General features: G+C 44.0%; 1 protein-coding gene across 1 annotated transcript in view; it reads left to right on the top strand.

Annotated features, from left to right (window-relative positions):
• Nucleotides 1-13,655, top strand: part of USP43 (ubiquitin specific peptidase 43) — a 629,533-nt gene that overhangs the window by 271,668 nt on the left and 344,210 nt on the right. The window contains exon 3 of the mRNA XM_029600319.1: nt 4,245-4,345. Coding sequence (XP_029456179.1) covers nt 4,245-4,345 — 101 coding nt within the window. The remainder of the gene's footprint in view (nt 1-4,244; nt 4,346-13,655) is intronic.

The following is a 13,655-nucleotide window of genomic DNA, read 5'->3' as shown; positions in this document are numbered from 1 at the left end:
TGTTGGGTAATTTTTCCAAGCAACCTGGACTGGTTACTGTCAGAGACCAGTTAGTGGGCTGAACGGACCATTGGTCTGACCCGGCATGGCATTTATATTAGTCCAATAAAATATGTTGTACCAGCAAAGAATTCCAGATTATCCTAGGACCAATATGACGAAGAACTTGACTCTAGGGCTGACACTGTCATGTTACATTACAAGTGTGAATAGAACTCAGGTTCCCTTTTCCTGCCCCCTTGCTTACCATGTGAAAGCGGGCAATTAACCTCTCTGTTGACGGGCAGAGTAAGGGAGTGCCTACAGTCTGCTAGCCCCATTTTGGCTATTGGAGAAAAAAAAAAAAAAGTTGGGGTAGGAGAAGAAATCTCTCTTGCCGCAATCTTCAATTCTGGCATTTGAGATAGGTGAGGAGGGGAAAGATGGCTTGGAACCTTTTCATATAGCAGGCAACCAACTAGGTATTAAAAAAATGAAGGATACTATAACCTTCTCTCATATAACCACAAATGATCTTACCCCAAAAATGAGAGAAATCAATGAATGTGAAAACAATAATTTTCAAAGCTTATACAAAAATATGTACTTTTAATCCATCATAAAAATTGTACATTAATCACATGGCCGTATACAAAATAATTATACAAAGAATATTTATACAAAAAATATATATGTAATGATATAAGTGCTGCGCTGGAAGTGCCTGCATTAAAAGACCATACCTATAACCAACACACACACACACACACATCCTCATTCTTACCTACCCAAATAAAAACAATAATAATATATGAAAGACAGAGAGGTACAATGCAAGAGGGCAAAAATCTGTTTCTTCAAAAACTTCAACCACAGTGTCCTCTTCAGCTGTTCAGAAAATATCTTCAATGGAAGGTTCTAATACAATCACAGCCCGCCAATCGGCAAGGCTTCCTCCTCTTTCTCACTCTGTGCACGTTGTCTTCTCTAACACTCCCTCCGTCTTCTATAACGATTCTTACAAAGAATTCCTGGTTTAGAACATAAGAACATAAGAAATTGCCATACTGGGTCAAACCAAGGGTCCATCAAGCCTAGCATCCCGTTTCTAACAGTGGCCAATCCAAGTCACAAGCACCTGGCAAGTACCCTGACATTAGATAGATCACAAGCTACTATTGCTTATTAATTACTAGAGATGTGATTTGGCTGAACCTTTGATTCGGCCTTCATTCGTTTCCCGCGGTTCAGGCCGATTTTTTTTTCCGGCTGTCTTGAACAAAAAAAAACAAACAAACCCCACCCCAACCCCCAAGACTCAATCAATTACAATCCCCCACCCAGAAATCGCCTGGCTTCTTTAGGGAATTCTTTTGTCGGGAACGTTATAGAAGACGGAGGGAGTGTTAGAGAAGACGGAATCAACAGAGTGAGAAAGAGGAGGAATCCTCGCCAATTGGCAGGTTTTGATTGTATTAGAACCTCCTTCCTGTATCCAGCATTGTTATGGGCAAGAGTGATGTCCAGTTGCACCCACCTGGGACACAGCACTTTAAAAATCATACTATTTGCCTGGGGATGGCACTGAAGTGATGAAACATTAATGCCTTCCACTGGCTGTACAACAAAATGATGTCAGCTATATAAGTTGAAGGCACTGAAGTGACATCACATTGGCGCCATCCCCAGGCAGATGGCACAATTTGCAAAATGCTGGGACTCAAGCAGGAGTAATTGTGCATCAATCCTTCCCATTTCAATGATAGATCCAGGAAAGTGGTAAGAAAGGACCAGGCCCATTTTGGGCAGGCCCTGGAGCTAGGCCTAGCCCTGGCACTGAGCCCGGCAAGGAACTAGGCTGTGGTGCTGGGCCTGGCCTAGGGCTAGGTCCCATTGCTTGGCTCGGCCCAAGCATAGACCCCAGAACTAGGCGCAGCTCAGGGTTAGGCCTCAGCATCAGGCCCAGTTCGGTGTTAGGCCTCAGCACTGGGCTCAGCCTAGAGCCAAGTCCCACCACAAGGGCAAGACCTCAGCACTGAGACTGGCGTGGGGCTAGATCCTGATGCTTGCCTTGGGACTGTTTCCTGCTGTGGGAAGGCCAGCCAGGGCTGCTGGAAGGCCTCTTTTTTTAGTGTTTTTTTTTCTTTAATGTTTTTCTTTTTCAGTTTTCCAAATGAACTGTAAAAAACATTAAACAAACCAAATAAAAGCAACCCAAACTGAACTGAAAATGTTGGGGCTGCACATCCCTATTTTGCACTGTGTTGTCCGGGGATATTGTAAGACTCCCATTACGTAGCGGCTTGGCCAGTCCATCTTTTACTGGGAGCATTATTAAGACCCAATATAAGTATTGTATTTGTTAAAAGCATCTTACCAATGTAAACATGGCTAACAGAGCTCAAAATAAGAACTGGAATAGCTCAAAATTCTTTACAGTGGGAAATCTTACAATTCTCCCTGCCTTCAAGCTAAATATTCTACTGGTAAGCCTTGAGGCTGGGTCATCATTCTTTACTAATGCGTACATATTTTCATGGTATATGCAAGCCACCAATTTTTTCATCAAAGGATAAGTAAATCACCTCTGTTATGCGCACAGAGCCCTGCCTTCCCAAGGTATTTACCTGAGTCACTGAATATGACATCTGTCTAGTATAGCTTGCCTCTGCCTGCTCAGAGAACTGTCCAGCTCCTCCAGCTTGAGGATGGTGTCTCGCTTCCATGTCTGGGCAGCTTCCGCATTCTCAGGCAATTTTCTCTCCATGGAGTATGAACAAGTCTCCTTTCCAGAGTCGCGACCTGCCCAACACTCACCCCCCTTTTGATTTCAGCTGTATAATGCAGATTGTGCGGCTTTCATATAAGGCATCATGCGCTCCTAGTTGGTTCCCATCTCTTTGCATTGATCAAGGAGGAGGATTTTTTATGCATCTGACTGAGATTCAACTATCCTCTAAATGATTCATGGGAAAAAAAAAGCACAAATCTGAGTAGTGAAGTATCAGTTCTAAAAACAAATCTTTATTAGCTTATACATCCAAAGTGACTAATTAGGACATACAGCATATATTTTTTTATTCTGCTTTTTGCAGCACTTCAAAGCAGATTACATTCAGGGGATTTACAATTCTGGTTTGTACCTAAGGCAAGGGAGGGTAAAGTGACTTGCCCAAGGTCACAAGGAACAACAATGGGACTTGAACTCTGGTCTCCTGGTTTATAGGCCACTGCACTAACCACTAGGCTACTCCTCCACTCCTTTTTCTAGATCTGTATGTTCTTATGTACATGCGTTAAAATAAAATAGTCCCTGCCTATACAAATATCAGTTAATAAACACCAACTCAGTATAACACATTAGAATGAACATCTACATTTAGAAAACACATGTATTAACCACAAAAAGTATTAATCAGTGGACGTGACCAATGTATGTCAATTTTGCAACACAGAATTGGCTTAACTTAAGCACTAAGAAGTTGTTAGTATTTTTTCAATAATAACCATTCAAAGATTCATCAGATTGCTGGAAAAGACCTTGGAAGACATTGTTCAAATAATATGTGTGACATCATCATGTGTGAAAAGGTGTAGTTAATTTATAAACTGGATTATAAACAGTAACAGCATGGTGTTCCTCCTGGGTATGATGTTATTGCCCCGACAAGGCCCTTGTTTCGCTGAAACTGGCTTCCTCAGGGCGAAACCCCTGACAAAGAGAGCACCAGAAAATCTTGTATAGGCTCCTCGCTATGAAATAAAGGGGGGAGCCAAATATGTAAATGAACCTTAAACATAGGAGCTAGTTGAGTAGTCAGAATTAACAAAGTATAGATGCCCCAAAGACCGCCATAAAATGTACTTTTTCTATGGTCAGTCTCTCTTGAAGTGGCTGATTCATTCAAGGGGTAAAGACAGGTGTTGTCAATGTTCGAATGTCCTGAAAATTAATAATGAAAATCGAAGAGATGAAATCTAGATGGAAATCAAGTCAACAGTTCTGTGAACGCGGGTCCACCTCCCTATCTGGTGGCCATTAATCTGCGATTGCAATAAAAATACTTTCAGAGACGGGAGGAAGGCACAGCTCAGACAGCCGTATGTCCCTAACAGCACTGATTCTAACACTTGCAAAAAGTGTTCTTGACTGATATGAATCTTCAATGCAACTTTTAGGAAAACAGAACTGCAAGATATGCCATCCCATAGTAGATGTTGAACTTTTCCATATGTAACATTCTTTTTTTTTCTTTGGATTTCAGCCTCTGCCTGGCCCCGAGGAGAGTTCTGGGACCACGCAAGTAACCCCACAGCCAATGGGTGGTCACAGCTTTGTACAGGAACATTTCCAAGCCCAGTACAGGTAAGACTCAAAGCTTTGTACAAGAACAGTGACAGTTATGGCAAATAAATGGTGCAGGCTGCAGATGCACTGGCCAGTTAGCCATGGCCACCAGTCTAAATCTGTGTACATATATTGTTTAGGGATCAGCAGTGCCCTGATCCCTAAACAATATAATATAGTATAGCGGCGGGAAGACATTTTACACGTGGGGAAAGATTTTAGAAACAAGGTGAGCATCCTGAATAAAAGATGCAAAAATAAGGATTTCAGCCATGCTCCAGAAGTAAATCAGGAAAATGTTTAAAATAATCACAAAACATGGTGATTCATAGCATGGAAGTGAGCTTTTGGATTTCTGCAGAAAGAACCAGGGCACACCTGTTGCTCACACATCTGTTAGTGACAGGAGGCATGGATGGAATGTGTAATCTAGATTAATTTGGGCCTGCATTTCCCCTTGCCATCACCATCCCATCCCCTCTCCTTGTGGTGTGATGAACCTTCTTTTCGTTTGCATAGATTAATTTGGAACACAGGAAATGAGAATCGGGAAGATGACCAGCAGTGGGCGAATGGGAGCTGTCAGGAGAGGCAGGCTGGGATTTTGAGATAATTGGATTCTGCTGCTGTTTTAACACCTACATACAGAATTGACATCCTGGGGCCCATCCCTTTAATGATACTCTCTTTCACTGATTTACTCCCTCTTCAAATCCAGGCAGAAAAGTACAGAGCAAGGTTTTTTTTTTTCCCCTTTTTAAGCAAACGTATGGCACCATTTTATAACAATACTGTATTAAATAACGTTTTTGCACTGCAGTCACCTGCCTCAGGTGGCTAAAATCTAGGAAAGTTTAGCATTTGCCTTGCACAGGTCTTGCACTGCTGAGGCTGGTTATATAAATAGATAAAAGGGGGTGTGTTTAAAAATTGATGAGGGGCCGGCTCAGTGGCAGCGTCACACACTAATATGCTGAGGACTGAGGGTCTGAATCCCAGGTAAGGTTGTCCACTCCCCAGGCCGGCTGGGGATGCTGCAGAGGCAGTGTTCAGATTCCCCGGTGGGGGGAAGGAGGGAGGAGAACCTATCACTGTTCAGTGGCGACACCTAGTGTTGAGATTTAGGGTCCATGACTTTGTAGGATTCCAGAAGGAGCCCTGATGCTTGGTGGCACCCTTCCCTCGCCCAATACTTCCCGCCAGATTGGTGAGACTGTCACTGCTATGACTGGGTTAAGTGAGTAAGAAGTACCTATAAAATAGGTACTTCTTACTTAAAGTTAAAGGCTCATGGTGTCAGATCCCAGTTCTGGTACAGGAGGAAACTTAGTCAGGACCTCCACCACTGTTCACTCAAACTTTTGACAGGCGATGTGTGCATAAAAAAAAAAAAAATTATTTTGTGCAATTTTTTTAAAAGCTGACTTCTAATTTGTGCGCTACTTGTTTTTTTAAATAAATAGATAACATCAAATAAAATATATTTGATTTCATATTTTTTTATAGTTAAGCATAAATATGTAGTAAAGATATATATGCTGTTATGCCATTTTACGTGCACCCTATGTTTTACTGTGCCTGCAGGGTTCACAACCTGCATGCATGCACACACGCACACCCCTGTATGCATGCGCACACGCACAGTTACCTCCAGCTCCCAACAAAATGTATTTTTTTTTCCAGTCTGCTTTCTGCTAAAATATTTAGAAGTTTATAAAGTGTTGCTTTTTCTCTTGACCCGATTTCTCAGTGTGTGTGCTTCTGAAGGTAAGTTAAATCTGACCTTTCGTTCCGCCTTGCTGGAAGATACTGCCGCCCTCTGAGTCAACCTGTTTCAGAATACTGGTGTATCCTAACAATGGCTCCTACAAATGTTCTTCTCATTTCCTCAGTCCCTCTGTCTCATTAATCTATTGACAATAAGAACAAATTAGTTTTTTTGTCTGGAAGCCTTTATACCCTTCATACCTGGATAGGGGCCTTTGAGGTCTCTAAAGCTCATGTACTACAATCTTTTTTTTGTTGGGCCACTTAAATGTATCCCAATCATGACGATTCAAATTTTCTCCAGAATGGATACATGTATTAAATCTCTGCACCTGCAAAACCTCTATAAGGATATTTTTGTAACGTTTGGCCAGTCGCCGGACGACCCCAGAACTGGCCGCAGTCACCGCCGACAGCCGCTGACCCACCTGATGCTCCCTGCACATCTCTTGTGGTGGGATGCCACTGTCTATGCATGCGTGCTTCTGCGTCTTATGAAGGGCCAGTGGTGGGAATGGCTCCGGTGGCGCTGCCCGATGACGTCATGGGAGGCTGCTTCTTAAGTGCAGCCTTTCCATTCCTCAGCAACGGGTCCCCTGCCTTGCAGAGTGTGCTGCTGTGTGTTCCTCGTCCTTGCCTCGTCAGCTCCCCCTGCCTTGCTCCTACCCTTGCTTTGGACTGACTTTCCAGAACTGACCACTACCTAGACCTGGACTATGTTTTGCTCCCTGCCTGCCTTTGATACTCGGCCTGCCCCTGGTGTTCCTCTGATTGCCGCCTACTTAGATCTCAGCTTGGCTTTGGACTCTTTCTCTTTCTTTGCCCTAAGCCTGGTTGGCCCCCCTGGAACCTGCGGGGAAAGGGGTTGGTAAAGGTGAAGCTCCTGCTCAGTCCTATCCCAGGGCACATTTGCCAGCTGTCGTGTGGGCCTGGGGAGGTTCATTCTCCAGGCTGCACCAACCATACCACAGCACAAGGGTCTACTTTCCTTACAATTTTAAGATAGAAAACGATGATTAGCCCCCTCTTGGGGGCTTGACGACGTAGGAGCGTTCACTATCAGGATGTCTGAGGTTCCACACAACTCACTACACCCGGGGTTGGTGCAAGAGTATTTTGTGCCCTAGGCAACCTACAGTATTGCAACCCCTCACCCAACTTACCTCCACCACTGTGCTCCCACCTACTGGTGGCAGTGGCTCCAGAACAGCGCTTCGTTCTTTGGTGGTATCGGCTCTAGCACAACACTCCTCTGGCCTTGTATTGGTGGGATTTTGTTGACACCCAAATTTTGGCGATTTGAGTGCCTAGTTTGCCCCGTGACACTGCGAGACTCTTCAGCGACAGAGACGCCACCTTGCAGCTTCCTCAAGACCATGGGTCTCTCCTGGGCACACACGTGTGTCACCTCCCAGTTGATATTGGACCACGGCGGGAACCTGGCCACAGCACCAGCCGAAGACGACAGCAGGCTGGTCTATTTAAACCCCACGCTCCCAGATGTCCTTGCCTCAGCAACAGGTCCTCCTGCCCATTCTGCAATGTGTGTTGCTCCCGATCCTGCCTTTGTTTCTGCTCCTGCCCTCATCCCCACTCCAGTTCCTGTTCTTGCCCTTCTTCAGCCCTGATCTTACCTTGTCTCTGTGGATCCAGCTAAGCCTTCCATCCTTGCTCTGATCATTGCCTCTGCTCCCTGGCCTAATTCCTCTCTCCGCCTTGCTTGTTCCAGTTCCTGTCTTCCTCTTAGATCTCTCCTTCCCTTGCCTTTTCAGACTGATTTCTCATACTTGACCTTGCTTGTTTCTTTACCTTGCCTGATTGCTGCCTACCCCGACTCCTGCCTGGTATCCATCCACACCTGAAGACTGCCAGTCCCAATTACTGCCTGGAACACAACCTACCTTCTACGCTGCCGTCCCTGACTCTTGGTTTGCCACTGGATTTCCTTAGCTCTTTGGGACTTCCCTAAGTTCTGCAGGCCCCCGAACCCAAAGGCTCAACCTGTAGGGAAGGGGGTTGATAAAAGGTGAAGACTAAACTTTGTCCCCAAACGTGTCCGCCTGCTGACAGCATGGGCGTAGCCGGTTCACTTACTAGGCAGTGCCAATCACACCTCAGTGAAAGGGCTCACTGTTCGTGACACTAGTGGAAGCACTGGCCGTGATTACACCTCACGAATTCTGCTGATGAGGGGGAAGCTTCTGCTTCAGGACTTCATGGCATGTAACTATTTATTTGATTCCAATAAAGACTCCTCACACTGAAATGGTTTGGTATTAAAAAATAAAGTCTCTAGTCTTTAATGCAAAACTTCAACATAAATTTGGCATCTGGTATATTTGCATGGTGTATCATCAAGGGTATACATCTTACACATGAAATTTGCATGATGTATCTTCAAGATTACACATTTGACTTATGGCTTCTGTGACTTCTCTCTAACTCCTCTTGAGATCCCCTTTCTTCTCTTCTTGAATTAGTGATTCCCCTTAGGGACATCCCTTGTACCTGGAATCTACTGCATATATGTTGTCTGCTCTCTATGTTCTGCTCTTCCTTAAGTTACCAGGGTAGCACCACCTCCTTTGACCCATCTGAGTGCAGTGACCAGATATATCTACAATTCTCTCCTTCCCTGTGGAACAGGATGGGCTTCCACTGTCACTTGGTTTCTGCCAAGTAGGCATTGAGATTAGGCTGTAACAACACAGAAGGACTCACTCCTTCAGGTTTCCAACTTCTCACTGGAAAACAATCTGGAAACCACTCCTTTCGTCACTAAATAAAATCACTCCAAGGCCGCTTCCTGCAGAGGGCAGGCAGCCCAAAGGCCTAAGGTTTTTCTCCAAAGTTTGGGTAACCTCAACAACTTGAAACCCACAAAAGCAAAAGAGAACATTCACTAACCCAGTATAGAGCTGGGAGACCTTCTTAAATTGATCTTAAACCCTAACACAGGCCAAAATTATTAGCCTGACTAATCTCTGTTAGCATTTCATGGTCTGCTTCATCTTCCTGGTCAGGTGGATGATAGTATAATCCTACTATTATACTCTTTCCCATCTCACATGGAATTTCTATCCATAGAGATTTCAGAGTGCAAATTGTATCCTGTTGAACTTTTATCCTACTTGGCTCTATACCATCCTTAACATATAGTGCCACCCCTCTCCTAGCTTTATATTTTGTACACAGTGTCCCCATTGGTTATCCTCATTCCACCAATTTTTCCGAGATGCCTATTATATCTGTAAGACAGGCTTTGCTCCTTACCAGATGTTTTTTACATCTGCGTGTTTTTAGATCCTCCCTAGCTGTTTGGCCTTTCCTCTCCCCCTTGTTTTGGTTTTGGCTGAGCTCCCCTTTATAAGCTGGGTTGAGTACGAGGAAGGGGTGGTTCAATGTATTTTTTTTGTTGGAAGAGGAAGCTGCTGTTCTGTGTGGATCCCAGTAACCTCCCCCCCCCCCCCCCCCTGTCTGTACTAGGATTTTGCATTTTGTGAGAGCTGGTTTGTTTTTTGATCTGCTCCCAGTTCAGGAGGAACTTCCCTACCTGGGGGGACAGGATTGGGTGCTGTTTGACCCGCCACCAGTCATAGTGGGGTTCTGCAGTTGCCCGGGGTGTTACTTTGCCCTGCATGCAGGAAATGTGGGGACTGTAGTGACTTAGAAGGAGAAGGATTAAGACCTTAGTATTTTCATGTTATCTTGGCTTGAAGGAGGGAATTTGATTTTCCAGCACCAGCTCCCTGCCTATTTTTGGAGAGGAGTTTTTCTTTTCCATCACTGGGGAGAGATTGGGACACTGGTCCAGAGGCTGACCCTCGATGGGCACTGTAGTACTTGGAGATATCCTGTTTTTCTTTCTTGATGATTTTGCTATTCTTGTTGGAACTTTATTTTTAAGTTACAGTAAACTATTTTCCATCCCAAGAACCAGCCTGCTGAACTGAGAGATTTTCCTAAGTGTGAGAGAGGCTGTCTGGCTATGAGAGACTGTACAAGGTACCTACTCCCAAGAGCTTAGGGCACCGGAGGTTTGTCATCTTCCCCGCTGGTTGAACCCTAGCCCCTTTGGTGGCTTACTTCAGTGTTGTGGACAGTGTGAGATAAAGATAGGAGTAATCTGGGAGACAGTGGCCCCAGGGACTTCTGCTGTAATCCCTATATTAGGGATCTCAAAACCAAGAAGGGGCTCCATGTCTATCTATTTTCATTAGTGCCGTACATTCGAATCTCCAATCTTATTTTTTGGACTTCTGACATTTGCTTACAGACAAGCAAATCTATGTTTTTTTTTTAGCTGTAATTACAGCCTGCATAAATTAGCAGTTGATTCATGTAATTTTGAAGCATTCATGTTGTCTGCTTTTCGTTTAAATCCACCTCAGCTACCTCAGCTTTTACTACCTTTTCCCTGTCGGGAACTTCTGACTTCTCTGTTTTTACAGTATCCTTTGAAGACAGGTCAGTCCAAATCATGCATTCCTGTGTGACTGTCAGCTTTTCCCCGGTAATTTGGTTTAAAAGCTGATCTATTTCCTTTCTAATTGTTAGTGCCAGCAGCCAGGTTCCATCCCATTGGAATAGGCCTCCATCTTCTCAACAATGTTGCCTAACATCTAAAGCCTTACCCCCCTGCACCATTTTCTCAACCACACATTGAAGCTCTGGTGCTCAACCTGCCTCTGGGTTTCCTAATTTCATCCTGGAAAGGATGAATCCTATGAAATAGGCCTGCCCCGGTATTGTTTTCTCTCCTGTTGAATCTTTCTTTAACTGCATCGATTACTTTCTGTGGTTACGAGGGGCAGCCTCTGTCTTGTCTAAATATATTGTTACTTTTTACTGCCTCCTAAATAGTACATAAGAATTTAAGAAGTGCCATGCTGGGTCAGACCAAGGGTCTGTCGAGCCCAGCATCCTGTCTCTGATAGCGGTCAGTTCGGATCTCTAGGAAGCACCCAACAGATCCCAAAAAGTAGATCCATTTCTTATTGCCCACCTACAGGGATAAGTGGTGGCTTTGCCTGAGTCCACCTAGCTAATAATTGTGGATTTTTCTTCCAAGAACTTGTCCAAATCCTTTTTAAAGCCATCTATGCTGGTGCCTTGATCACATCTTCTGGCAACAAATTCTAGGGCTTGACTGTGCACTGAGTGAAAAAAATACTTTCTCCGATTTGTTTTATATCTGCTGCCCGTTAGTATAAGCACTAGAGGCACTCCATGGATCTATCTGAAAATGTAAATAACTGTTTCCTATACACGTGTTCCACCCCATTCGTGATTTTATAAAGCCTCTATCATATTCCATCAGCGGTCTCTTCTCCAATGCATTGATAAGGGAACTGAGTCCTCTTTCTCTCTTACATATGCAAAATCTATTTTGAGCTTTCAGATGTTTATGTGTAATATAATTTGCATATGAGTGCAATTTTGTGCACAGTATGCCAATATGCTTTCCAGTTAGTCCAAATCTGGCATCTGGCCTCCTTTGAGCTAAAAATACGGGCCCCCTTTTTGATGACTGACCTATATGATGACAGCCTGCAGAAGAAACCAGGAGAGAAGAGAAAATGTGGCCGATATTAACTCCTTCTAAACTTTTTATTTCTCAGGCACTTTGCTAGTAAGAACTCAGGATTCTTAGTGTCCTAATCTGCACACTTAAGCTTGGATTGTAAAAGGCCTGCACAGGTAAATCCGGGGGTTTACGAGCGTGGCCGGGCCTTGAGCACGCTGTGCTCATTTTAAAATGGGCCCGGCCACACACGTAAACCCCGGTATGCGCACAGGTGCTGGGCCTCTCCGAAGGGGAGGGGGAGGGCTGGGACAGGGCCATTGTACACTGTCCTGATGATTCGCGCGCTGGCAGCCGGTCAGTGCGCGCAACTTACTTCAGCTCCGACCCTGAAGTAAGTTCTAAAAAAAAAAAAAAAAAAAAAAAAAGGATAGATAGGAATGTTGTAGGGGATGGGGAGGAGAGGGGAAGAGGGATGGGGTTTAGGTAGGGGGTAGGGAAGTTCCCTCCCAGTCTGCTCCTTAATTGGAGCAGACTGGGAGGGGACTGGGGAAGGCCTGATTGAGTCGCCGCGCGTAATATGGAAAAATTCCCTTCCTTGCGCGTGCCACCCACACAAGCGCGCGACCATCCAATTTTATAACATGCATGCATCGGCGTGCACACGTTATAAAATTGGCATGTCCATGTGCACACGCCGGGAACCGCACGCATGCATCTTTTAAAATCTACCCCATAGGGTTTATGATGTGATGTATCACAGAGCATGAGGAAGCTACCCTGGTGCTCCTGTTGTACAGATCACAGCATATACTTGAACCCATTTACAGGTTAATGTGTGTTGCTTCTCTAGGTCAGTGCTTCTCAACTCAGTCCTTGGGGCATACCTAACCAGTCAGGTTTTTAGGATAATGCAAATCTATCTCATGCGTATTCATTGTGGATATCCTGAAAACCTGACTGGTTAGGATTGCCCCAAGGACTGGGTTGAGAAGCACTGCCCTAGGTGGTGACTGTTTTGTGATAGAAAAGCACATTGGGTGTAAAACACTTTCTAGAAATAAAATGATTCAGGACAAAAAGTTGCTTGTATCATTATATTTGTAGATCAGGCAAGAGGAGTAATTTTATCTTAACCATGCTGGAAATGCCTCATGAAAACACTGAACTGAAGAAGTCCAGGTTTAGTTTAGATACCCCTTCTTCAGCCACTACACCAGGCATCTACTCTGCTTCCCAGGTTTTATATCCCCTCTGTGAAGAGAGTTTTGTGGTTTGGGGAAAAATGTCATTTATGCGAGTTGCAATGATCCATTTCTAATGTGAATGAATAGGATGCAGTTGTGTGGCAGATAATCTAGGAAAAAGAGTGGCTTAACCCTTTCACTCCTAAAGTATTTGCAGCCGCTCTTGTCATAGGAATTTTGTGTGTGTATGTGTTTGTGTTGGTTGGGGAGGATTGCAATAAATTGTACAGCATATGTATGCTTGGCTAGGGGCATTCATGTAGCAAGCTTGTATTCAGCGGGGCTGCCTCTCTGAGCTTCCCAGTGTGGCCCATACTGTGCACGTGAATGCTTCGGGCTGAGTGTGTGCCTGTGGAAAATGTTCAGCAAAGTTTATGGGGAGAGAAAGAGACAATGGAATTAGAGTGATCCAACTAGCTCCATGTTAATACTGGAGGCTGTAGTGCTATAAGGATAAAGGCAGGGTAAAGGTGGTCCAGAGAAGAGCTGCTAAAATAGTGCAAAGTCTGTATCTATTGCCCTATGAAATGAGACTCAAGGACATAAATTTATTTATTGTATTTATTTATTAGATGTATATTCCGCCATTCTGTTTAAACAATCAATATAACAAATAAAATAGTACATAAAATATATGGTAATAACAATTACATAATAATAAAATACAAATGAAATGAAATAATTGAATATGACAGTTATTCGTAAATACAAAAAGAGGTCTAGTCAAATCAGATAAAGTACAATAGGATAAAATAAAATAAATAAAAATAGAATAGGCCTCAACCAAATT

Source organism: Rhinatrema bivittatum, chromosome 4 (assembly GCF_901001135.1).
Source record: "Rhinatrema bivittatum chromosome 4, aRhiBiv1.1, whole genome shotgun sequence".
Lineage (NCBI taxonomy): Eukaryota > Metazoa > Chordata > Amphibia > Gymnophiona > Rhinatrematidae > Rhinatrema > Rhinatrema bivittatum.
This window is presented reverse-complemented; position numbering and strand designations above follow the sequence as displayed.